Raw genomic sequence first — 25,186 nt, 5'->3', positions numbered from 1 at the left:
AAAAACCAAGTCGTTGCTTTTTCAGAAGGAGCACTGTTCATAAGTTACGACAGAAACGTTTTTTTCGGTGATTTCCACAAGAGTTTGTTTCATGGTGCCTGGTTTCTTTCTCCCTGTTATTGGAGCCTATTTTCACTGATATGTTTGCAGGTCACTATTGTTGCCTGTAATGCGATGTGTCAAACATTTCCTTGTTTACTGAACAGTTAATTGCAAGACATCTGTTGTGAAGCGAAGTGACGACACCACTCTTGCTTGGCGATGAATATTCTGATAAAACCGCTCGCCTCGTTATAAGTGCGCAAAACAAGTGGCCTCGTTTATTAGGCATTGTTAAAGAAGTCAAAAGTGTTGTTAAAGGAGCTTGGCCTTGCAGTAGCGTTGTTCAACTAATTTTGTTGCTGCGGTATTCGAAGATAAATATTAACATGTAACGCTGGATAGGCTACTGGGTACGAAATGCGTTCTTTTCAACCAACCTAAAATTTTATTAGTGCGGCCCGCCACAACTCTCCTTAGTGCTTAAGTGGCCCGCATGCAAAAAATTCAAGGTCTTTGAGCACTGTTGATTATTAAAAAAAAAAGCAGAAAAACAACAACTTGAGACCAATTTGGAACTATTTTAGAGGGCGCCCGTGTAAAGCTTGAAAAAGTCGCCAGATGAGGACCACCCTATAAGGTGGACGTTATGAAGTAGTAGAAATTGTGACCAGTGCTTTTTCATTTTTTTCCGTTTTTGTTGCAGGCCTGCAGCATGGGATTTGTATAACAGCGTATGCTATGTGCAATAAAGCGGTCAACCACATATTGCTCATGAAGGGATTGACCGACTGTGACTATAGTTTGATACCTTGTGGGTGCCCAAACAGGCACGATACAGTTGCGCACATTTATTCAATTCAATTTATTTTTCTTTGTCAGAATGCAAGAGAAATGATATTGTGAAAAAGAAATACAGTAACAAAACCAACAAAAGGAAAAGGTGGCAAAACCTTAATTAATGCTTTAAGACGTGCATGAAAAGATCTAATATTGCGGCATATGCATCGATAAAAATATACTCAAGCAAGGCCTGCAGCATGGGATTTGTATAACAGCGTATGCTATCTTCAATAAAGCGGTCAACCACATATTGCTCATGAAGGGATTGACCGACTGTGACTAGTTTGATACCTTGTGGGTGCCCAAACAGGCACGATACAGTTGCGCACATTTATTCAATTCAATTTATTTTTCTTTGTCAGAATGCAAGAGAAATGATATTGTGAAAAAGAAATACAGTAACAAAACCAACAAAAGGAAAAGGTGGCAAAACCTTAATTAATGCTTTAAGACGTGCATGAGAAGATCTACTGTAATAATATTGCGGCATATGCATCGATAAAAATATACTCAAGCACGGCCACCAAACCTGATACTTTAAAACAAGTAGACGAATTAGTTAGCAATCAGTCGTCTTCTCGTTCGCCAATTCTTGAAGCAATGAGAACACGACTGAACTCTAACAACATCGCAAAAACAAACTAATACACACACACATATCGTAATTAGGCAACGGACTATCAAAACAAGAACTATTTGCAGACTTTATACAGAAATAAAGTGTTCGCAGCAACGACATTAAAAAGCCTATAGATTGCAAAAGAAATACACAACGTGGCAGCTCATTACCAAGATAAAACAGTTAAAAAAGCTTGGTTTTTAAATTAAATTCCTGCACATGTAAGAGCATCATAAGAAAGATGATGATATAGCATAGGGTGTTTTTGGTATCGCCAATATAACAAGAGGTGAATCATCTTTGATAGCGTCAGTGAGGGATGGAGTGTTTTCGAGAGGAGGAGACTCTTTGGTAGTGCCGATGAAGGATGTAGTGTCTGAGTTGTTTCAAGCATCTTTTTCAAACCAACCTAAACCAATAATCTCACGAAAAGTCAAGCGATCTTCTGAACAAACGTAACAGCCTATAATAATCAGTAGGAAGTTAGATGCAAGCTTGTAGTAACTTGGTGATATGGCAAACATTAAATTATGCAACACGGTATAGTAGCTTATTCATGGAAGAATAAAGATATTAATCATCATCCTCATCCATTCGGGTGTAATGTATGATAAGATATACGTATAGTAAAATATGTTAATGTACAATATAGTAATATAGGTAGGAAAAATTTACGAAAGTGGCATTTGGAAAGGCATGCTATACCAGGATTTGGTGCAACAATCAATAATAGAGTCAGATGATTAAAGAGTTGCGGCATAGGTTGATTTGGAGAATGCAAGTGCTTTTTCAGGTTACTGCAAAATATTGAAAAGGTTGCGATTTCAGTGATGGTCCCACACTTTAACTCCACTTGTGGCTCCCCAAATCAACAAATACAGAAAGTAGATGTGGTTTGGGCCAATTTATCGTTCTTTGTCCGAATTGAATCTCCACCCGGCATAATGTTTGTGCTCGCTGAAACGTTTTCGGAATCGCAACGAGTGCGGTTGCTTGGCACGGGAAATGTAACGCTTTGCAAGGTAAGAAAAACCTGTCAAGACAGACGTCGGGGGTTAGGACAACTGAAATTAAAGAAGCGACCCAGGTTACCTCAAGGGCTGTGTTTGGTTGAAACGAAAAGGAATTTTCGAAGTCCACCTCAAAGAAAACTTGTCTGGCTCAGTGAGTAATTTCGAACGTCTGCGAAACGGGCGTCGAGGCTTTCGCGAACGAAAAATGCTGATGAAACACAGCAGCCAGCAACCAACCCAGTGAAAAGACTCTTTTGCTTTACAAGGTGGCTCTGAAAAGAGCCGTTTGTTGTTTGAAATGCAGGTCGTCGTTTACTTGGAGCTGGTGTACTTCGTGACTGCTTTGGTGCCTTCGGACACGGCGTGCTTCGCCAGTTCGCCGGGCAACAGCAATCGAACGGCAGTCTGGATTTCGCGACTGCTGATGGTCGCTCTCTTGTTGTAGTGAGCCAGACGGGACGCTTCAGAGGCGATGCGCTCGAAGATGTCATTCACGAAAGAATTCATGATGCTCATCGCCTTGCTGGAGATTCCCGTGTCCGGGTGGACTTGCTTGAGCACCTTATAGATGTAGATGCTGAAACTTTCCTTTCGCTTTGCGCGCCTCTTCTTCTGCTTGTCGGCAGGTGCGGTTTTCTTGACAGCTTTCTTGCTTCCCTTGCTTGCGGACGCCATTTCGCTAGTTTGCTCAAAAGACGAGTGATAAAGCGCGCATCGTAGATTTTTGCTTTATAGCTCGAGCGTATGCAAATGAAGCGTCGAGTGGCTGCTGGATTTGGCCAATGAAAAAAATGAAACGCGCGTCGCTGTTTTTCCATTGGCCAGCGCTGGCGCGCGCCATAAAAACCGTCAGATTTTCGACGACAGCTCGGATGGTATAAAAACTCGTTTCGCGCGCTCTGCTCGGTAAATTCTGATTCTATTTTGTTTTCAACTACTTTGCAAACCTCAATTAATTGAAACATGTCAGGACGTGGCAAAGGCGGCGGAAAATCCAAGGCGAAGCCAAAGAGCAGGTCGTCGCGAGCTGGTCTTCAATTTCCAGTCGGTCGTGTGCACAGACTCTTGCGCACTGGACATTACTCGGAGCGCGTTGGTGCAGGAGCACCAGTGTACCTTGCGGCCGTGCTCGAGTACTTGAGCGCCGAGGTGTTGGAGTTGGCCGGTAACGCCGCCCGCGACAACAAGAAGACGAGAATCATTCCCCGTCACCTTCAGCTCGCCATCCGCAACGACGAGGAACTGAACAAGCTTCTGGGCGGAGTCACCATTGCACAAGGTGGTGTTTTGCCCAACATCCAAGCCGTGCTCCTTCCCAAGAAGACTTCGAAGAAAGCTTAAGTCGGCGATTTTTGCCTTTCGCACAAAACGGCTCTTTTCAGAGCCACCTCATGTTGCAAAAGATGTAATGAACGCAAAGGTTCTTGTGTTGACACGACCAGCTACAATATGGCCAGGTTTGAGCGCGTGCAATTTCAATGAAATAATGAGCCCAAAATCTCGGTTTTACTAGTCGTGGTGGTTTCGTTTTGAGAGAAGTGTGCTCTTCTCTGCGGTGTCAAATGAAATCGCAGCGGTTGCTGAAAATTTAAATGAATTCGCCCGAAAACATGCTATACCTACAACTACTGAGCATTATGGCTGAAAAGCAATTTCACCGTCATGCACAACGCGCCCAGGAGCGTAGTTTGCGCTAAATAATAAGCTATTTAGGTAAGGCTACTGGCTGCGCCCTCAAACCAAGGGCTGTTCAAACTGAAGTCTCGTTTCGAAAAAAGAAACACCTTGAACATTTTGCTCAGGATCGCCGACAACTTTTCGAATAGCCCTACGCTTTACTCGCGCAGCCAAGTCTCTTTCACAGTGACAGGTGGCTCTGAAAAGAGCCGTTTGATGCGAGGACGACGCTTAAGCGCGTTCTCCGCGGATGCGACGGGCTAGCTGGATGTCCTTGGGCATGATGGTGACCCGCTTGGCGTGGATCGCGCACAGGTTGGTGTCTTCGAACAGGCCGACAAGGTACGCCTCGCTGGCTTCTTGCAGAGCCATGACGGCGCTGCTCTGGAAACGAAGGTCGGTCTTGAAGTCTTGGGCGATCTCGCGAACCAGTCGCTGGAAGGGAAGTTTGCGAATGAGCAGTTCAGTTGACTTCTGGTAACGTCTGATTTCACGCAAGGCGACGGTTCCCGGTCGATAGCGATGAGGCTTCTTGACGCCCCCGGTGGCTGGGGCGCTCTTGCGAGCGGCCTTCGTTGCCAGCTGCTTTCGGGGCGCTTTGCCACCAGTTGACTTGCGAGCGGTCTGCTTAGTTCGAGCCATTTCGCGATTTTTTATTGTTCTTCTCTTGACAAGAGGTCTGACTGCACCGGCAAGCGTGATGGCTTATATAGCGTCGGCGAGCCGAGTCAGGAGAGATCTCATTGGCTCTGAGCAAAGCGCGCGCTCTTTTGTCAGCCAATCGGGCGGCGAGTTGAAAACTGAGCATAATTTCTCAACGACCTTAATTTTCTCGGTCCCGGCGAACCGTGCGTGAAATGAGCGCCGGCGTGCCCGAAGGACTCGCGCGGTAAAAGTCTCTTTTCAAAAGTTTAAGTGGCCCTGAAAAGGGCCGGTTTGTTGTTGCTGTCATTGATGAGCCTTCTAACCGCCGAAACCGTACAGGGTTCGTCCTTGGCGCTTCAGCGCGTAAACGACATCGAGGGCGGTGACTGTCTTTCGTTTTGCGTGCTCGGTGTAGGTGACGGCGTCGCGAATCACGTTCTCAAGGAAGACCTTCAACACGCCTCGGGTTTCTTCGTAAATCAAGCCGGAAATGCGCTTGACACCGCCTCGACGAGCGAGTCGCCTGATAGCGGGCTTGGTGATTCCCTGGATGTTGTCACGCAAGACTTTTCTGTGGCGCTTAGCGCCTCCCTTTCCCAAACCTTTTCCTCCTTTGCCACGTCCAGACATTTTCGTAAGATGGATGCAAATACAACAAAAATTCAACACAAAGTGAAATTAACTTAGCAAGTGTTCTCTGACGGCACGTTTGCTGACTTATCTATCGCAATTTCGAACGCCGTCGAAACACTTTCCGGCCGCCAATGGCGCGAGAGATCAACGTCGAAAAATGGCGTCGCATCGCGCTGGACTGGTCGCCGAACGCATCGAAGTGCTCTTTTCACGCAGTGATGGGTGGCTCTGAAAAGAGCCGTTTTGCGAATGCTCACCGCTGCTGCTGACGACGACGTGTGACAGCTCACTTCTTTCCAGATTTCTTCGCCGCTGGCTTCTTGGCCACTTTCTTCGCGGCCGGCTTCTTGGTCTTTTTGCTGGCGGCGGTCGCCTTCTTGGCAGCCGGCTTTTTGACTGCGCCCTTTTTGGCAGACGGTTTCTTGGGGCTGGACTTTTTGACAGCGGTCTTTTTCGATCCGCTCTTGGTCGTCGCCTTCTTGCTCGCAGTCTTTTTGGCAGCGCCACCGGTCGCCGTTTTCTTGACAGTCTTCTTAGCGGCGGTCTTTTTCACCTGGGCAGCTGTCTTCGGCTTTTTGGCAGTCGTCTTCTTTTTCTTCGGCTCGGTTGCAGCCTTGTTGAGCTTGAAGGAACCAGACGCGCCACTGGTGGTGCCTTTGGTACTCACGATCTGCTCGCTGGCGCGTAGCCGCTTAATCGCGGAGCAGACCAGCCTGGTGGCGTTGTCGCCGACCTGGTGATTGTCTTTGATGTACTTCAGAATCTTCTGACGGGAAGATCCGCTTCTGTCTTTGAGAGCACCGATCGCACCTTTCACCATGTCCGCATAGGGAGGGTGCGCGGCGGTTTTCTTTTGCTTTTTCGAAGCGTCGGTTGACATTATTTTGCTCGTTTGGATTGCTGAATATGTAATGCTTTTGTTGATCGATCGCGCGCGTCGCCGCGATAACAAATTAGTACCGCAATTTCCGACCAAAGCGAAACGATATCGCGGCGGCGGCGCGCGTGCAATCTCGCGTTGATCCATCTAAAACCTGTGCTTGTGCGGGGTCGATCGACGCCGCCCTGGTCGCAGATCTCCTCTTCAGGGGCCCGATTCTGCCTGACGTTGGCCGCCAAACAAACCGGGTCGTCAGCTGACTGAAGCGCTGGCGAATTGGTTTGACCTGGCTTCTGCCAAGACGCCTCGATAGCAGGCAGCTAAAGACTTTTCGGCGACAAACTCATGCGCTTACGATTTTGACGCGGCTGTGTGCAAACAAGCTTGAGTCGGCCCCAGTCCGTGCACGCTTGCGCGATTGCCACGCGCATGGCTCGAACGGACTAGGGCCCAAAAGCACAGCTTTTCGGTCGTCTGTCGCACAGGCCTTGATCTTAGCACGCTCGCAAGGACACGACGGCTCCGCGTGCCTGTCGCAATCGCACGTACGTTTGCCGCCACCTGGCGATGGAAAAACTGGGCCCCTTTTGCAAAGGAACCGCACGGTTGCTTTCGGTGTTGTTCCATTTGCATTGTTTCTTTTCAAATCCTCCTCCAAGAACTCATTGAGCTCATTGCTCATGTAGTACAGGAAGTGTCGGTTGCAAGCAAGGCCACACAACCCAGACAACAAACGGCACAAAATTCAACAAAAGCAAAGAAAGGCGCCGCACGTGCAGCATTGAACAGTATAGCCTAATGGAAGATTGTAGAATGATATTTTGGGTTCTTTTGGAGACTGCAAATTGGGCTACCACAAGATGTTGAGAGCGATAACCAGCTCCATTTCGAACGTTTTGTCAGTCAGAACGACCGACTTTGTCAAGGATCTCATTCTCAAACTGTTTTGCCAAGGATGCTGAGAGACAGGTAAAAACTACCAGTTCAGCAGCATCACGGCACAACATAAAAACCAACTGACGAGACGAAGATGCTTACAAGATGCAAAGGTCCAAAACGCACAAAATTGCCGTTCAATTTTCTTGGCAACGCAGAAGATTCCGTGCGTTTTTGATCTCAAAAAGTTATCTTGCCAGTTCCAATATTGATGACGTGGATGTGCCATCATCATGATCGGACAGGAAAAGAAAAGGGACATGAAAGAAACCCATCACCAGGCTGGAAGCCGACGCGATGTGGCTCGGGAGGGCATGATGATGAGCTCTTGCTACGACCAGTGATCACACAGTATAGCCAAAGACGGTTGAGCTTCGAGATCCAAAGGCATTGTTTCTGGCGATGGATGTGATGAGCTTGTGGATATGTGCGTCGGAGTCCTGATGGTGTTGGTGTAGCTCTCGTCTCTTTTGTGACGCTGTCGTTGCTGTTGAGATCTACAAACACAGACATTTGCAGTGGACAATATTGCTTTGGTAGCCTTTTACATGTAGTGTAAGCCATTTCGGATGGTTGATTGAAGCCTTCGCAAGTGTGCAGAACGGCCTCAAGTGAATTTCCCACTGGGTATCCGATTTGCTTAGATGCTGTTTTAATTTGTGGACAAAAGTGAAGTAGGAAATTCGTTTCATGTTTTCGCTCCTGTGAAGTCTGTTAGATGCTGAGTAGGCTGAGTGGTGTTTTTGAAAGCTATGGAACGTTTAGCGAGTCCTCATCACGACCTCTTGTGGACAGGCGGTGAACCGCCTTGGGGTATTTAAAAAGATTAGAGGAGCGAACAGTGCCGGATTAAGGGTCTGCTGGCCTGTAGGCACATTTTATAAGTGGCCCGAAAATCAGGGTTGCCAACTAAAATATTGAAATTATCAGTGTTGCCAAATCATTGTCACAAAGATCGTTGTTGCAACTATAACACAGGGTACCGTGCAAAAACTTGGCCATATGCCTAACTAAATAACAACTTAGCGCGTTTTTGCAATTGAAAACACGTTAACTAGTTTTTGGAGGTCAATCTTACGGAGTAGATCGCTTTCGATACACAAAAGTGCCAGTGTACCAAGACGTTGTTGACACATTGTTGATCGTTTGACGTCTTTAATTCGTTTCAGTTGTGAAAACGAGCGTTCCCCCGAGCAATTCGTAGCCATTAGAGACAAGTGCATTCTAAGTGCTACTTCAGTGTTCGGAAGTGCATTATAAACACCAGTTGTGTGCAGCATTTTAAACATCTTCTGGGCCCTTCCTGTTGCTGCTGTTTCATCGCGTCTTTGCTCTTTATAGTCTTTATACCAGCACATAAACTGACGAAATTCTGATGAGAAGCCGGAAGAAAGGTCCTTTGAATACACACCAACCAGACCTGCAACAGCAACATCGATGTCTTTAACAGACATGGAGTCGTACTCTGTCAAAACTCCAAACCTCTGCAGCACCATGGAATATGCATCGATACGTTTCTGTAGTCGCTCTTTAGTTGGTCGATGATCACATAAAACGTGTTGATTTTAAATTTTTGCTGGCCCGACATTCCTTCCACTGTCCACATCATCTGTAGCAGCTCCATCACTGACATTCTTCTGTCGCTTTGGTGCTCGCCGACTTTCAGATTTATATATGCTGCTGCCACAGCAATCACGTGCCTGCTGCCAATAACAGTCAAAATTCTCTCTGCACTCATCCAAGAATTTATCCACCAATGGCTAGTGTCAGTTCGATAGTGGAACTTTGAAGCAACTTGCTACTAGTATTGAAGCGCTGCAAAATATTGTTTTGAAGTGACAACATGTTTCAATTCGTCTTTTTTTAAAGATTTTTGCGACCTTTACTTCATCTGGAAATACAGAGCAATTAAGATAAATACTTTTTACTTTAGAAAATAATTATTTTGAAAACATGACCAAATTTCTACTGATTTTAAAGTGGCCTGGATTTTTGACTGGCCTTGTAGGCACGTGCCTACTTTGCCTAATGGTTAATCCGGCACTGGGAGCGAATTATTGTGAGATTTGTACGCGAAAAGACCAATTTTCAGTGCACTTTCAAACAATTAACAATTAAAATTCACTCTCACTCACTATTCACTTTATAAGATAATATTCACTCTAAAAATGCTGAAAAAATCTGCGTGCCAATCACACTTCACACGACTTTTAAACGCTAGCCTATTGTCAAAGGGGAAGATGGGGAAGGTCCAAAGTATCAAGTTATACTCGCGATTTTGACTGCTATCAAGCGCTGCAGATCGGCGTCCAGTCAAATCTGAAGCCTTGCACGTTGACATGGCCTGCGCATATGGGTAAAAGACAAAAACCTGAACAATGTCGTCAACTAGAAAGGAAAGGGACAAACCGAAACCGACAATATCTTAGGCAGGACTTGTCCAACATTATAATTCGTATTTTTGAAACGATTAGACGACTTTGCTTTTAGAATAGACCGAGACATGAAGAACTGATCGCATTGCATGTTTTCGTTTCGGAATCTGGCAATTAACTCCCCATTATGTTAACTTCTGGAGCACTGCCATTGAAAACAGCTTAAAATTGCGCTTCGCTTTTCCCCCCGTCTTGCCAGGTAATCCGGCAGGATCTCGTACAGCATCAGTCAGAAATTCCAACACAAAATTTTTAGCAGGGGGGGCAACATAAAAAAGTGCCAAAGTACACACTTTTATTGAAATTGCCCAGATGTATCGCAACAGCTTTCTCGACTGAGCTTAAGAACACAAACATTGCAATCGGAAATAGGGCCACTGTGACTGCTGGCCGCCGTGACCTGGCCAACAGAACCTGTGCACTTCGCGTTGACTCTGTTTGATATGCAGTAAGCAGCTTAGAAGACCATCGAAAAGGCCTTCCATTCAGATGCAAGGAAATAATTCTGGTCACTTAGAAAGAAGGATTTTTATGTTGCTTTCCAAAAGTGTTAACAGCAGGGCTGATATCAATTTTGTCCAAATAAAGAAAAAAAAAAATTAATGTACACGCTCAGTGCAAACAAACTTTTACTTGGCTATAGGTCCAATCAGAGTTGCCAGACTAATGAAAAGGTCTTAAATCCAAAATAATACAAAAAAAGGCCAAACAAGGAAAATGTTAGATAAAAAAAAATGCCAAATAGATATTTACGTGTTTCTATCAAAGTAATGTCCGTAGTATTCATTTTTATTGATATTTTATGACATGTAGCGGGTTTTAATAAATCGTAGCAAAATTTTTCTGAGAGAGCCCGAAAAATAGCAAGTACAAATGAACTGTAGCGGATGAGTTTTAATCCGCTGCAGTGGCGACATCTGGCACCACTGACTGGCTGAGAGTGTGATAGCAGTCTGACTCGGCGCCGGCGTCACATTACAAGTATTAAACAAGTATAATATAGCACGTGCATTGAACAATGGTGAATACGGTTTTCATCTGGTAAAGGTTGCGATGTGTGAGAAATATTGCTTATTATGCATTTTGAAGATTAATTTAAAAAAAGGCCAAATTTAAGGCCAAATCTAGAAAAAGGCCAATATTACGGCCTATAGCACGAAAGTAAGACAAAATGTTAGCTGTCATCTGATGTTCTAGAACAGGGGTCACCAAATGGCGGCCCGCGGAAGGTATCAGCGTACAAGTATAACCAAAAAGACTTTTCTTGATGAGTTAAAGAGCATGAAGGCAAAAAATACTTTCCGGGACTTGGCATATTTTTGCTTTGCATAACGATTCCACCGACCGACCAATCAGATTGTAGTTCTAGGTGGAGGTCGCTTAAAGTTATACCAATGCGATGTCCAACTACACTGTCCCGGTGATTGATTAAAATGCCTGTTTTCGAACTTCGAAATTGTCTGTAAACACTATTGTGCATTTCACCGTTATTGTGTTTCACGAGCAGTGTTCCCTTTATACAAGTTTTTGTTGGCAAAATAGGTCGGTATGCAAACTCAATTTATAAAAAAATGGCAAAATATTATATTTTCAAAAAAAATTAAAAGACTTTTTTGGTTTTAATACGAAAATATTTAGCATAGCAGGCTACTGCAAAATGTTGTTAATCAACAAGTCTTGCCATGCTGATGAGCACCGCAAGTGACAGTTGTCTAATAATCAAAAAAAGACGTTTATAGAGATTCTCACAAAAAGGATAAAAAACCAAGTCGTTGCTTTTTCAGAAGGAGCACTGTTCATAAGTTACGACAGAAACGTTTTTTTCGGTGATTTCCACAAGAGTTTGTTTCATGGTGCCTGGTTTCTTTCTCCCTGTTATTGGAGCCTATTTTCACTGATATGTTTGCAGGTCACTATTGTTGCCTGTAATGCGATGTGTCAAACATTTCCTTGTTTACTGAAACAGTTAATTGCAAGACATCTGTTGTGAAGCGAAGTGACGACACCACTCTTGCTTGGCGATGAATATTCTGATAAAACCGCTCGCCTCGTTATAAGTGCGCAAAACAAGTGGCCTCGTTTATTAGGCATTGTTAAAGAAGTCAAAAGTGTTGTTAAAGGAGCTTGGCCTTGCAGTAGCGTTGTTCAACTAATTTTGTTGCTGCGGTATTCGAAGATAAATATTAACATGTAACGCTGGATAGGCTACTGGGTACGAAATGCGTTCTTTTCAACCAACCTAAAATTTTATTAGTGCGGCCCGCCACAACTCTCCTTAGTGCTTAAGTGGCCCGCATGCAAAAAATTCAAGGTCTTTGAGCACTGTTGATTATTAAAAAAAAAAGCAGAAAAACAACAACTTGAGACCAATTTGGAACTATTTTAGAGGGCGCCCGTGTAAAGCTTGAAAAAGTCGCCAGATGAGGACCACCCTATAAGGTGGACGTTATGAAGTAGTAGAAATTGTGACCAGTGCTTTTTCATTTTTTTCCGTTTTGTTGCAGGCCTGCAGCATGGGATTTGTATAACAGCGTATGCTATGTTCAATAAAGCGGTCAACCACATATTGCTCATGAAGGGATTGACCGACTGTGACTATAGTTTGATACCTTGTGGGTGCCCAAACAGGCACGATACAGTTGCGCACATTTATTCAATTCAATTTATTTTTCTTTGTCAGAATGCAAGAGAAATGATATTGTGAAAAAGAAATACAGTAACAAAACCAACAAAAGGAAAAGGTGGCAAAACCTTAATTAATGCTTTAAGACGTGCATGAAAAGATCTAATATTGCGGCATATGCATCGATAAAAATATACTCAAGCAAGGCCTGCAGCATGGGATTTGTATAACAGCGTATGCTATCTTCAATAAAGCGGTCAACCACATATTGCTCATGAAGGGATTGACCGACTGTGACTAGTTTGATACCTTGTGGGTGCCCAAACAGGCACGATACAGTTGCGCACATTTATTCAATTCAATTTATTTTTCTTTGTCAGAATGCAAGAGAAATGATATTGTGAAAAAGAAATACAGTAGCAAAACCAACAAAAGGAAAAGGTGGCAAAACCTTAATTAATGCTTTAAGACGTGCATGAGAAGATCTACTGTAATAATATTGCGGCATATGCATCGATAAAAATATACTCAAGCACGGCCACCAAACCAAACCTGATACTTTAAAACAAGTAGACGAATTAGTTAGCAATCAGTCGTCTTCTCGTTCGCCAATTCTTGAAGCAATGAGAACACGACTGAACTCTAACAACATCGCAAAAACAAACTAATACACACACACATATCGTAATTAGGCAACGGACTATCAAAACAAGAACTATTTGCAGACTTTATACAGAAATAAAGTGTTCGCAGCAACGACATTAAAAAGCCTATAGATTGCAAAAGAAATACACAACGTGGCAGCTCATTACCAAGATAAAACAGTTAAAAAAGCTTGGTTTTTAAATTAAATTCCTGCACATGTAAGAGCATCATAAGAAAGATGATGATATAGCATAGGGTGTTTTTGGTATCGCCAATATAACAAGAGGTGAATCATCTTTGATAGCGTCAGTGAGGGATGGAGTGTTTTCGAGAGGAGGAGACTCTTTGGTAGTGCCGATGAAGGATGTAGTGTCTGAGTTGTTTCAAGCATCTTTTTCAAACCAACCTAAACAATAATCTCACGAAAAGTCAAGCGATCTTCTGAACAAACGTAACAGCCTATAATAATCAGTAGGAAGTTAGATGCAAGCTTGTAGTAACTTGGTGATATGGCAAACATTAAATTATGCAACACGGTATAGTAGCTTATTCATGGAAGAATAAAGATATTAATCATCATCCTCATCCATTCGGGTGTAATGTATGATAAGATATACGTATAGTAGAATATGTTAATGTACAATATAGTAATATAGGTAGGAAAAATTTACGAAAGTGGCATTTGGAAAGGCATGCTATACCAGGATTTGGTGCAACAATCAATAATAGAGTTAGATGATTAAAGAGTTGCGGCATAGGTTGATTTGGAGAATGCAAGTGCTTTTTCAGGTTACTGCAAAATATTGAAAAGGTTGCGATTTCAGTGATGGTCCCACACTTTAACTCCACTTGTGGCTCCCCAAATCAACAAATACAGAAAGTAGATGTGGTTTGGGCCAATTTATCGTTCTTTGTCCGAATTGAATCTCCACCCGGCATAATGTTTGTGCTCGCTGAAACGTTTTCGGAATCGCAACGAGTGCGGTTGCTTGGCACGGGAAATGTAACGCTTTGCAAGGTAAGAAAAACCTGTCAAGACAGACGTCGGGGGTTAGGACAACTGAAATTAAAGAAGCGACCCAGGTTACCTCAAGGGCTGTGTTTGGTTGAAACGAAAAGGAATTTTCGAAGTCCACCTCAAAGAAAACTTGTCTGGCTCAGTGAGTAATTTCGAACGTCTGCGAAACGGGCGTCGAGGCTTTCGCGAACGAAAAATGCTGATGAAACACAGCAGCCAGCAACCAACCCAGTGAAAAGACTCTTTTGCTTTACAAGGTGGCTCTGAAAAGAGCCGTTTGTTGTTTGAAATGCAGGTCGTCGTTTACTTGGAGCTGGTGTACTTCGTGACTGCTTTGGTGCCTTCGGACACGGCGTGCTTCGCCAGTTCGCCGGGCAACAGCAATCGAACGGCAGTCTGGATTTCGCGACTGCTGATGGTCGCTCTCTTGTTGTAGTGAGCCAGACGGGACGCTTCAGAGGCGATGCGCTCGAAGATGTCATTCACGAAAGAATTCATGATGCTCATCGCCTTGCTGGAGATTCCCGTGTCCGGGTGGACTTGCTTGAGCACCTTATAGATGTAGATGCTGAAACTTTCCTTTCGCTTTGCGCGCCTCTTCTTCTGCTTGTCGGCAGGTGCGGTTTTCTTGACAGCTTTCTTGCTTCCCTTGCTTGCGGACGCCATTTCGCTAGTTTGCTCAAAAGACGAGTGATAAAGCGCGCATCGTAGATTTTTGCTTTATAGCTCGAGCGTATGCAAATGAAGCGTCGAGTGGCTGCTGGATTTGGCCAATGAAAAAAATGAAACGCGCGTCGCTGTTTTTCCATTGGCCAGCGCTGGCGCGCGCCATAAAAACCGTCAGATTTTCGACGACAGCTCGGATGGTATAAAAACTCGTTTCGCGCGCTCTGCTCGGTAAATTCTGATTCTATTTTGTTTTCAACTACTTTGCAAACCTCAATTAATTGAAACATGTCAGGACGTGGCAAAGGCGGCGGAAAATCCAAGGCGAAGCCAAAGAGCAGGTCGTCGCGAGCTGGTCTTCAATTTCCAGTCGGTCGTGTGCACAGACTCTTGCGCACTGGACATTACTCGGAGCGCGTTGGTGCAGGAGCACCAGTGTACCTTGCGGCCGTGCTCGAGTACTTGAGCGCCGAGGTGTTGGAGTTGGCCGGTAACGCCGCCCGCGACAACAAGAAGACGAGAATCATTCCCCGTCACCTTCAGCTCGCCATCCGCAACGACGAGGAACTGAACAAGCTTCTGGGCGGAGTCACCATTGCACAAGGTGGTGTTTTGCCCAACATCCAAGCCGTGCTCCTTCCCAAGAAGACTTCGAAGAAAGCTTAAGTCGGCGATTTTTGCCTTTCGCACAAAACGGCTCTTTTCAGAGCCACCTCATGTTGCAAAAGATGTAATGAACGCAAAGGTTCTTGTGTTGACACGACCAGCTACAATATGGCCAGGTTTGAGCGCGTGCAATTTCAATGAAATAATGAGCCCAAAATCTCGGTTTTACTAGTCGTGGTGGTTTCGTTTTGAGAGAAGTGTGCTCTTCTCTGCGGTGTCAAATGAAATCGCAGCGGTTGCTGAAAATTTAAATGAATTCGCCCGAAAACATGCTATACCTACAACTACTGAGCATTATGGCTGAAAAGCAATTTCACCGTCATGCACAACGCGCCCAGGAGCGTAGTTTGCGCTAAATAATAAGCTATTTAGGTAAGGCTACTGGCTGCGCCCTCAAACCAAGGGCTGTTCAAACTGAAGTCTCGTTTCGAAAAAAGAAACACCTTGAACATTTTGCTCAGGATCGCCGACAACTTTTCGAATAGCCCTACGCTTTACTCGCGCAGCCAAGTCTCTTTCACAGTGACAGGTGGCTCTGAAAAGAGCCGTTTGATGCGAGGACGACGCTTAAGCGCGTTCTCCGCGGATGCGACGGGCTAGCTGGATGTCCTTGGGCATGATGGTGACCCGCTTGGCGTGGATCGCGCACAGGTTGGTGTCTTCGAACAGGCCGACAAGGTACGCCTCGCTGGCTTCTTGCAGAGCCATGACGGCGCTGCTCTGGAAACGAAGGTCGGTCTTGAAGTCTTGGGCGATCTCGCGAACCAGTCGCTGGAAGGGAAGTTTGCGAATGAGCAGTTCAGTTGACTTCTGGTAACGTCTGATTTCACGCAAGGCGACGGTTCCCGGTCGATAGCGATGAGGCTTCTTGACGCCCCCGGTGGCTGGGGCGCTCTTGCGAGCGGCCTTCGTTGCCAGCTGCTTTCGGGGCGCTTTGCCACCAGTTGACTTGCGAGCGGTCTGCTTAGTTCGAGCCATTTCGCGATTTTTTATTGTTCTTCTCTTGACAAGAGGTCTGACTGCACCGGCAAGCGTGATGGCTTATATAGCGTCGGCGAGCCGAGTCAGGAGAGATCTCATTGGCTCTGAGCAAAGCGCGCGCTCTTTTGTCAGCCAATCGGGCGGCGAGTTGAAAACTGAGCATAATTTCTCAACGACCTTAATTTTCTCGGTCCCGGCGAACCGTGCGTGAAATGAGCGCCGGCGTGCCCGAAGGACTCGCGCGGTAAAAGTCTCTTTTCAAAAGTTTAAGTGGCCCTGAAAAGGGCCGGTTTGTTGTTGCTGTCATTGATGAGCCTTCTAACCGCCGAAACCGTACAGGGTTCGTCCTTGGCGCTTCAGCGCGTAAACGACATCGAGGGCGGTGACTGTCTTTCGTTTTGCGTGCTCGGTGTAGGTGACGGCGTCGCGAATCACGTTCTCAAGGAAGACCTTCAACACGCCTCGGGTTTCTTCGTAAATCAAGCCGGAAATGCGCTTGACACCGCCTCGACGAGCGAGTCGCCTGATAGCGGGCTTGGTGATTCCCTGGATGTTGTCACGCAAGACTTTTCTGTGGCGCTTAGCGCCTCCCTTTCCCAAACCTTTTCCTCCTTTGCCACGTCCAGACATTTTCGTAAGATGGATGCAAATACAACAAAAATTCAACACAAAGTGAAATTAACTTAGCAAGTGTTCTCTGACGGCACGTTTGCTGACTTATCTATCGCAATTTCGAACGCCGTCGAAACACTTTCCGGCCGCCAATGGCGCGAGAGATCAACGTCGAAAAATGGCGTCGCATCGCGCTGGACTGGTCGCCGAACGCATCGAAGTGCTCTTTTCACGCAGTGATGGGTGGCTCTGAAAAGAGCCGTTTTGCGAATGCTCACCGCTGCTGCTGACGACGACGTGTGACAGCTCACTTCTTTCCAGATTTCTTCGCCGCTGGCTTCTTGGCCACTTTCTTCGCGGCCGGCTTCTTGGTCTTTTTGCTGGCGGCGGTCGCCTTCTTGGCAGCCGGCTTTTTGACTGCGCCCTTTTTGGCAGACGGTTTCTTGGGGCTGGACTTTTTGACAGCGGTCTTTTTCGATCCGCTCTTGGTCGTCGCCTTCTTGCTCGCAGTCTTTTTGGCAGCGCCACCGGTCGCCGTTTTCTTGACAGTCTTCTTAGCGGCGGTCTTTTTCACCTGGGCAGCTGTCTTCGGCTTTTTGGCAGTCGTCTTCTTTTTCTTCGGCTCGGTTGCAGCCTTGTTGAGCTTGAAGGAACCAGACGCGCCACTGGTGGTGCCTTTGGTACTCACGATCTGCTCGCTGGCGCGTAGCCGCTTAATCGCGGAGCAGACCAGCCTGGTGGCGTTGTCGCCGACCTGGTGATTGTCTTTGATGTACTTCAGAATCTTCTGACGGGAAGATCCGCTTCTGTCTTTGAGAGCACCGATCGCACCTTTCACCATGTCCGCATAGGGAGGGTGCGCGGCGGTTTTCTTTTGCTTTTTCGAAGCGTCGGTTGACATTATTTTGCTCGTTTGGATTGCTGAATATGTAATGCTTTTGTTGATCGATCGCGCGCGTCGCCGCGATAACAAATTAGTACCGCAATTTCCGACCAAAGCGAAACGATATCGCGGCGGCGGCGCGCGTGCAATCTCGCGTTGATCCATCTAAAACCTGTGCTTGTGCGGGGTCGATCGACGCCGCCCTGGTCGCAGATCTCCTCTTCAGGGGCCCGATTCTGCCTGACGTTGGCCGCCAAACAAACCGGGTCGTCAGCTGACTGAAGCGCTGGCGAATTGGTTTGACCTGGCTTCTGCCAAGACGCCTCGATAGCAGGCAGCTAAAGACTTTTCGGCGACAAACTCATGCGCTTACGATTTTGACGCGGCTGTGTGCAAACAAGCTTGAGTCGGCCCCAGTCCGTGCACGCTTGCGCGATTGCCACGCGCATGGCTCGAACGGACTAGGGCCCAAAAGCACAGCTTTTCGGTCGTCTGTCGCACAGGCCTTGATCTTAGCACGCTCGCAAGGACACGACGGCTCCGCGTGCCTGTCGCAATCGCACGTACGTTTGCCGCCACCTGGCGATGGAAAAACTGGGCCCCTTTTGCAAAGGAACCGCACGGTTGCTTTCGGTGTTGTTCCATTTGCATTGTTTCTTTTCAAATCCTCCTCCAAGAACTCATTGAGCTCATTGCTCATGTAGTACAGGAAGTGTCGGTTGCAAGCAAGGCCACACAACCCAGACAACAAACGGCACAAAATTCAACAAAAGCAAAGAAAGGCGCCGCACGTGCAGCATTGAACAGTATAGCCTAATGGAAGATTGTAGAATGATATTTTGGGTTCTTTTGGAGACTGCAAATTGGGCTACCACAAGATGTTGAGAGCGATAACCAGCTCCATTTCGAACGTTTTGTCAGTCAGAACGACCGACTTTGTCAAGGATCTCATTCTCAAACTGTTTTGCCAAGGATGCTGAGAGACAGGTAAAAACTACCAGTTCAGCAGCATCACGGCACAACATAAAAACCAACTGACGAGACGAAGATGCTTACAAGATGCAAAGGTCCAAAACGCACAAAATTGCCGTTCAATTTTCTTGGCAACGCAGAAGATTCCGTGCGTTTTTGATCTCAAAAAGTTATCTTGCCAGTTCCAATATTGATGACGTGGATGTGCCATCATCATGATCGGACAGGAAAAGAAAAGGGACATGAAAGAAACCCATCACCAGGCTGGAAGCCGACGCGATGTGGCTCGGGAGGGCATGATGATGAGCTCTTGCTACGACCAGTGATCACACAGTATAGCCAAAGACGGTTGAGCTTCGAGATCCAAAGGCATTGTTTCTGGCGATGGATGTGATGAGCTTGTGGATATGTGCGTCGGAGTCCTGATGGTGTTGGTGTAGCTCTCGTCTCTTTTGTGACGCTGTCGTTGCTGTTGAGATCTACAAACACAGACATTTGCAGTGGACAATATTGCTTTGGTAGCCTTTTACATGTAGTGTAAGCCATTTCGGATGGTTGATTGAAGCCTTCGCAAGTGTGCAGAACGGCCTCAAGTGAATTTCCCACTGGGTATCCGATTTGCTTAGATGCTGTTTTAATTTGTGGACAAAAGTGAAGTAGGAAATTCGTTTCATGTTTTCGCTCCTGTGAAGTCTGTTAGATGCTGAGTAGGCTGAGTGGTGTTTTTGAAAGCTATGGAACGTTTAGCGAGTCCTCATCACGACCTCTTGTGGACAGGCGGTGAACCGCCTTGGGGTATTTAAAAAGATTAGAGGAGCGAACAGTGCCGGATTAAGGGTCTGCTGGCCTGTAGGCACATTTTATAAGTGGCCCGAAAATCAGGGTTGCCAACTAAAATATTGAAATTATCAGTGTTGCCAAATCATTGTCACAAAGATCGTTGTTGCAACTATAACACAGGGTACCGTGCAAAAACTTGGCCATATGCCTAACTAAATAACAACTTAGCGCGTTTTTGCAATTGAAAACACGTTAACTAGTTTTTGGAGGTCAATCTTACGGAGTAGATCGCTTTCGATACACAAAAGTGCCAGTGTACCAAGACGTTGTTGACACATTGTTGATCGTTTGACGTCTTTAATTCGTTTCAGTTGTGAAAACGAGCGTTCCCCCGAGCAATTCGTAGCCATTAGAGACAAGTGCATTCTAAGTGCTACTTCAGTGTTCGGAAGTGCATTATAAACACCAGTTGTGTGCAGCATTTTAAACATCTTCTGGGCCCTTCCTGTTGCTGCTGTTTCATCGCGTCTTTGCTCTTTATAGTCTTTATACCAGCACATAAACTGACGAAATTCTGATGAGAAGCCGGAAGAAAGGTCCTTTGAATACACACCAACCAGACCTGCAACAGCAACATCGATGTCTTTAACAGACATGGAGTCGTACTCTGTCAAAACTCCAAACCTCTGCAGCACCATGGAATATGCATCGATACGTTTCTGTAGTCGCTCTTTAGTTGGTCGATGATCACATAAAACGTGTTGATTTTAAATTTTTGCTGGCCCGACATTCCTTCCACTGTCCACATCATCTGTAGCAGCTCCATCACTGACATTCTTCTGTCGCTTTGGTGCTCGCCGACTTTCAGATTTATATATGCTGCTGCCACAGCAATCACGTGCCTGCTGCCAATAACAGTCAAAATTCTCTCTGCACTCATCCAAGAATTTATCCACCAATGGCTAGTGTCAGTTCGATAGTGGAACTTTGAAGCAACTTGCTACTAGTATTGAAGCGCTGCAAAATATTGTTTTGAAGTGACAACATGTTTCAATTCGTCTTTTTTTAAAGATTTTTGCGACCTTTACTTCATCTGGAAATACAGAGCAATTAAGATAAATACTTTTTACTTTAGAAAATAATTATTTTGAAAACATGACCAAATTTCTACTGATTTTAAAGTGGCCTGGATTTTTGACTGGCCTTGTAGGCACGTGCCTACTTTGCCTAATGGTTAATCCGGCACTGGGAGCGAATTATTGTGAGATTTGTACGCGAAAAGACCAATTTTCAGTGCACTTTCAAACAATTAACAATTAAAATTCACTCTCACTCACTATTCACTTTATAAGATAATATTCACTCTAAAAATGCTGAAAAAATCTGCGTGCCAATCACACTTCACACGACTTTTAAACGCTAGCCTATTGTCAAAGGGGAAGATGGGGAAGGTCCAAAGTATCAAGTTATACTCGCGATTTTGACTGCTATCAAGCGCTGCAGATCGGCGTCCAGTCAAATCTGAAGCCTTGCACGTTGACATGGCCTGCGCATATGGGTAAAAGACAAAAACCTGAACAATGTCGTCAACTAGAAAGGAAAGGGACAAACCGAAACCGACAATATCTTAGGCAGGACTTGTCCAACATTATAATTCGTATTTTTGAAACGATTAGACGACTTTGCTTTTAGAATAGACCGAGACATGAAGAACTGATCGCATTGCATGTTTTCGTTTCGGAATCTGGCAATTAACTCCCCATTATGTTAACTTCTGGAGCACTGCCATTGAAAACAGCTTAAAATTGCGCTTCGCTTTTCCCCCCGTCTTGCCAGGTAATCCGGCAGGATCTCGTACAGCATCAGTCAGAAATTCCAACACAAAATTTTTAGCAGGGGGGGCAACATAAAAAAGTGCCAAAGTACACACTTTTATTGAAATTGCCCAGATGTATCGCAACAGCTTTCTCGACTGAGCTTAAGAACACAAACATTGCAATCGGAAATAGGGCCACTGTGACTGCTGGCCGCCGTGACCTGGCCAACAGAACCTGTGCACTTCGCGTTGACTCTGTTTGATATGCAGTAAGCAGCTTAGAAGACCATCGAAAAGGCCTTCCATTCAGATGCAAGGAAATAATTCTGGTCACTTAGAAAGAAGGATTTTTATGTTGCTTTCCAAAAGTGTTAACAGCAGGGCTGATATCAATTTTGTCCAAATAAAGAAAAAAAAAAATTAATGTACACGCTCAGTGCAAACAAACTTTTACTTGGCTATAGGTCCAATCAGAGTTGCCAGACTAATGAAAAGGTCTTAAATCCAAAATAATACAAAAAAAGGCCAAACAAGGAAAATGTTAGATAAAAAAAAATGCCAAATAGATATTTACGTGTTTCTATCAAAGTAATGTCCGTAGTATTCATTTTTATTGATATTTTATGACATGTAGCGGGTTTTAATAAATCGTAGCAAAATTTTTCTGAGAGAGCCCGAAAAATAGCAAGTACAAATGAACTGTAGCGGATGAGTTTTAATCCGCTGCAGTGGCGACATCTGGCACCACTGACTGGCTGAGAGTGTGATAGCAGTCTGACTCGGCGCCGGCGTCACATTACAAGTATTAAACAAGTATAATATAGCACGTGCATTGAACAATGGTGAATACGGTTTTCATCTGGTAAAGGTTGCGATGTGTGAGAAATATTGCTTATTATGCATTTTGAAGATTAATTTAAAAAAAGGCCAAATTTAAGGCCAAATCTAGAAAAAGGCCAATATTACGGCCTATAGCACGAAAGTAAGACAAAATGTTAGCTGTCATCTGATGTTCTAGAACAGGGGTCACCAAATGGCGGCCCGCGGAAGGTATCAGCGTACAAGTATAACCAAAAAGACTTTTCTTGATGAGTTAAAGAGCATGAAGGCAAAAAATACTTTCCGGGACTTGGCATATTTTTGCTTTGCATAACGATTCCACCGACCGACCAATCAGATTGTAGTTCTAGGTGGAGGTCGCTTAAAGTTATACCAATGCGATGTCCAACTACACTGTCCCGGTGATTGATTAAAATGCCTGTTTTCGAACTTCGAAATTGTCTGTAAACACTATTGTGCATTTCACCGTTATTGTGTTTCACGAGCAGTGTTCCCTTTATACAAGTTTTTGTTGGCAAAATAGGTCGGTATGCAAACTCAATTTATAAAAAAATGGCAAAATATTATATTTTCAAAAAAAATTAAAAGACTTTTTTGGTTTTAATACGAAAATATTTAGCATAGCAGGCTACTGCAAAATGTTGTTAATCAACAAGTCTTGCCATGCTGATGAGCACCGCAAGTGACAGTTGTCTAATAATCAAAAAAAGACGTTTATAGAGATTCTCACAAAAAGGATAAAAAACCAAGTCGTTGCTTTTTCAGAAGGAGCACTGTTCATAAGTTACGACAGAAACGTTTTTTTCGGTGATTTCCACAAGAGTTTGTTTCATGGTGCCTGGTTTCTTTCTCCCTGTTATTGGAGCCTATTTTCACTGATATGTTTGCAGGTCACTATTGTTGCCTGTAATGCGATGTGTCAAACATTTCCTTGTTTACTGAAACAGTTAATTGCAAGACATCTGTTGTGAAGCGAAGTGACGACACCACTCTTGCTTGGCGATGAATATTCTGATAAAACCGCTCGCCTCGTTATAAGTGCGCAAAACAAGTGGCCTCGTTTATTAGGCATTGTTAAAGAAGTCAAAAGTGTTGTTAAAGGAGCTTGGCCTTGCAGTAGCGTTGTTCAACTAATTTTGTTGCTGCGGTATTCGAAGATAAATATTAACATGTAACGCTGGATAGGCTACTGGGTACGAAATGCGTTCTTTTCAACCAACCTAAAATTTTATTAGTGCGGCCCGCCACAACTCTCCTTAGTGCTTAAGTGGCCCGCATGCAAAAAATTCAAGGTCTTTGAGCACTGTTGATTATTAAAAAAAAAAGCAGAAAAACAACAACTTGAGACCAATTTGGAACTATTTTAGAGGGCGCCCGTGTAAAGCTTGAAAAAGTCGCCAGATGAGGACCACCCTATAAGGTGGACGTTATGAAGTAGTAGAAATTGTGACCAGTGCTTTTTCATTTTTTTCCGTTTTGTTGCAGGCCTGCAGCATGGGATTTGTATAACAGCGTATGCTATGTTCAATAAAGCGGTCAACCACATATTGCTCATGAAGGGATTGACCGACTGTGACTATAGTTTGATACCTTGTGGGTGCCCAAACAGGCACGATACAGTTGCGCACATTTATTCAATTCAATTTATTTTTCTTTGTCAGAATGCAAGAGAAATGATATTGTGAAAAAGAAATACAGTAACAAAACCAACAAAAGGAAAAGGTGGCAAAACCTTAATTAATGCTTTAAGACGTGCATGAAAAGATCTAATATTGCGGCATATGCATCGATAAAAATATACTCAAGCAAGGCCTGCAGCATGGGATTTGTATAACAGCGTATGCTATCTTCAATAAAGCGGTCAACCACATATTGCTCATGAAGGGATTGACCGACTGTGACTAGTTTGATACCTTGTGGGTGCCCAAACAGGCACGATACAGTTGCGCACATTTATTCAATTCAATTTATTTTTCTTTGTCAGAATGCAAGAGAAATGATATTGTGAAAAAGAAATACAGTAACAAAACCAACAAAAGGAAAAGGTGGCAAAACCTTAATTAATGCTTTAAGACGTGCATGAGAAGATCTACTGTAATAATATTGCGGCATATGCATCGATAAAAATATACTCAAGCACGGCCACCAAACCTGATACTTTAAAACAAGTAGACGAATTAGTTAGCAATCAGTCGTCTTCTCGTTCGCCAATTCTTGAAGCAATGAGAACACGACTGAACTCTAACAACATCGCAAAAACAAACTAATACACACACACATATCGTAATTAGGCAACGGACTATCAAAACAAGAACTATTTGCAGACTTTATACAGAAATAAAGTGTTCGCAGCAACGACATTAAAAAGCCTATAGATTGCAAAAGAAATACACAACGTGGCAGCTCATTACCAAGATAAAACAGTTAAAAAAGCTTGGTTTTTAAATTAAATTCCTGCACATGTAAGAGCATCATAAGAAAGATGATGATATAGCATAGGGTGTTTTTGGTATCGCCAATATAACAAGAGGTGAATCATCTTTGATAGCGTCAGTGAGGGATGGAGTGTTTTCGAGAGGAGGAGACTCTTTGGTAGTGCCGATGAAGGATGTAGTGTCTGAGTTGTTTCAAGCATCTTTTTCAAACCAACCTAAACAATAATCTCACGAAAAGTCAAGCGATCTTCTGAACAAACGTAACAGCCTATAATAATCAGTAGGAAGTTAGATGCAAGCTTGTAGTAACTTGGTGATATGGCAAACATTAAATTATGCAACACGGTATAGTAGCTTATTCATGGAAGAATAAAGATATTAATCATCATCCTCATCCATTCGGGTGTAATGTATGATAAGATATACGTATAGTAAAATATGTTAATGTACAATATAGTAATATAGGTAGGAAAAATTTACGAAAGTGGCATTTGGAAAGGCATGCTATACCAGGATTTGGTGCAACAAT

The 25,186-nt window shown here is 44.3% G+C and overlaps 10 protein-coding genes across 10 annotated transcripts; 2 read left to right on the top strand and 8 right to left on the bottom strand.

Moving 5' to 3' along the window:
• Positions 1 to 2,823: 2,823 nt before the first annotated feature.
• Positions 2,824 to 3,192, bottom strand: LOC145770589 (histone H2B.1-like). The gene has a single exon (XM_082582275.1). It carries the CDS (start codon positions 3,187 to 3,189, stop codon positions 2,827 to 2,829), a length of 363 nt encoding a protein of 120 aa, XP_082438401.1. The 5' UTR covers positions 3,190 to 3,192; the 3' UTR covers positions 2,824 to 2,826.
• Positions 3,193 to 3,477: 285 nt separating this feature from the next.
• LOC145770588 (histone H2AX) lies at positions 3,478 to 3,925 on the top strand. The gene has a single exon (XM_082582274.1). The coding sequence runs from the start codon at positions 3,478 to 3,480 to the stop codon at positions 3,853 to 3,855; it is 378 nt and encodes a 125-aa protein (XP_082438400.1). The 3' UTR covers positions 3,856 to 3,925.
• A 497-nt stretch (positions 3,926 to 4,422) lies between these two features.
• Positions 4,423 to 4,913, bottom strand: LOC145770668 (histone H3). The gene has a single exon (XM_082582361.1). The coding sequence runs from the start codon at positions 4,831 to 4,833 to the stop codon at positions 4,423 to 4,425; it is 411 nt and encodes a 136-aa protein (XP_082438487.1). The 5' UTR covers positions 4,834 to 4,913.
• Positions 4,914 to 5,137: 224 nt separating this feature from the next.
• Positions 5,138 to 5,507, bottom strand: LOC145770488 (histone H4). The gene has a single exon (XM_082582151.1). It carries the CDS (start codon positions 5,464 to 5,466, stop codon positions 5,155 to 5,157), a length of 312 nt encoding a protein of 103 aa, XP_082438277.1. The 5' UTR covers positions 5,467 to 5,507; the 3' UTR covers positions 5,138 to 5,154.
• A 213-nt stretch (positions 5,508 to 5,720) lies between these two features.
• Positions 5,721 to 6,354, bottom strand: LOC145770587 (uncharacterized). The gene has a single exon (XM_082582273.1). The coding sequence runs from the start codon at positions 6,347 to 6,349 to the stop codon at positions 5,756 to 5,758; it is 594 nt and encodes a 197-aa protein (XP_082438399.1). The 5' UTR covers positions 6,350 to 6,354; the 3' UTR covers positions 5,721 to 5,755.
• Positions 6,355 to 14,306: 7,952 nt separating this feature from the next.
• Positions 14,307 to 14,675, bottom strand: LOC145770000 (histone H2B.1-like). Its single transcript, XM_082581576.1, has one exon. The coding sequence runs from the start codon at positions 14,670 to 14,672 to the stop codon at positions 14,310 to 14,312; it is 363 nt and encodes a 120-aa protein (XP_082437702.1). The 5' UTR covers positions 14,673 to 14,675; the 3' UTR covers positions 14,307 to 14,309.
• A 285-nt stretch (positions 14,676 to 14,960) lies between these two features.
• On the top strand, positions 14,961 to 15,408 carry LOC145770083 (histone H2AX). The gene has a single exon (XM_082581673.1). It carries the CDS (start codon positions 14,961 to 14,963, stop codon positions 15,336 to 15,338), a length of 378 nt encoding a protein of 125 aa, XP_082437799.1. The 3' UTR covers positions 15,339 to 15,408.
• A 497-nt stretch (positions 15,409 to 15,905) lies between these two features.
• On the bottom strand, positions 15,906 to 16,396 carry LOC145770669 (histone H3). The gene has a single exon (XM_082582362.1). The coding sequence runs from the start codon at positions 16,314 to 16,316 to the stop codon at positions 15,906 to 15,908; it is 411 nt and encodes a 136-aa protein (XP_082438488.1). The 5' UTR covers positions 16,317 to 16,396.
• A 224-nt stretch (positions 16,397 to 16,620) lies between these two features.
• Positions 16,621 to 16,990, bottom strand: LOC145770489 (histone H4). Its single transcript, XM_082582152.1, has one exon. The coding sequence runs from the start codon at positions 16,947 to 16,949 to the stop codon at positions 16,638 to 16,640; it is 312 nt and encodes a 103-aa protein (XP_082438278.1). The 5' UTR covers positions 16,950 to 16,990; the 3' UTR covers positions 16,621 to 16,637.
• Positions 16,991 to 17,203: 213 nt separating this feature from the next.
• On the bottom strand, positions 17,204 to 17,837 carry LOC145771375 (uncharacterized). Its single transcript, XM_082583132.1, has one exon. The coding sequence runs from the start codon at positions 17,830 to 17,832 to the stop codon at positions 17,239 to 17,241; it is 594 nt and encodes a 197-aa protein (XP_082439258.1). The 5' UTR covers positions 17,833 to 17,837; the 3' UTR covers positions 17,204 to 17,238.
• Positions 17,838 to 25,186: the final 7,349 nt, after the last annotated feature.

Source organism: Aplidium turbinatum, chromosome 5, assembly GCF_918807975.1.
Source record: "Aplidium turbinatum chromosome 5, kaAplTurb1.1, whole genome shotgun sequence".
Taxonomy (NCBI): Eukaryota; Metazoa; Chordata; class Ascidiacea; order Aplousobranchia; family Polyclinidae; genus Aplidium; species Aplidium turbinatum.
The sequence above is the reverse complement of the archived record's forward strand: the minus strand, read 5'-3'. Positions and strand labels throughout refer to the sequence as shown.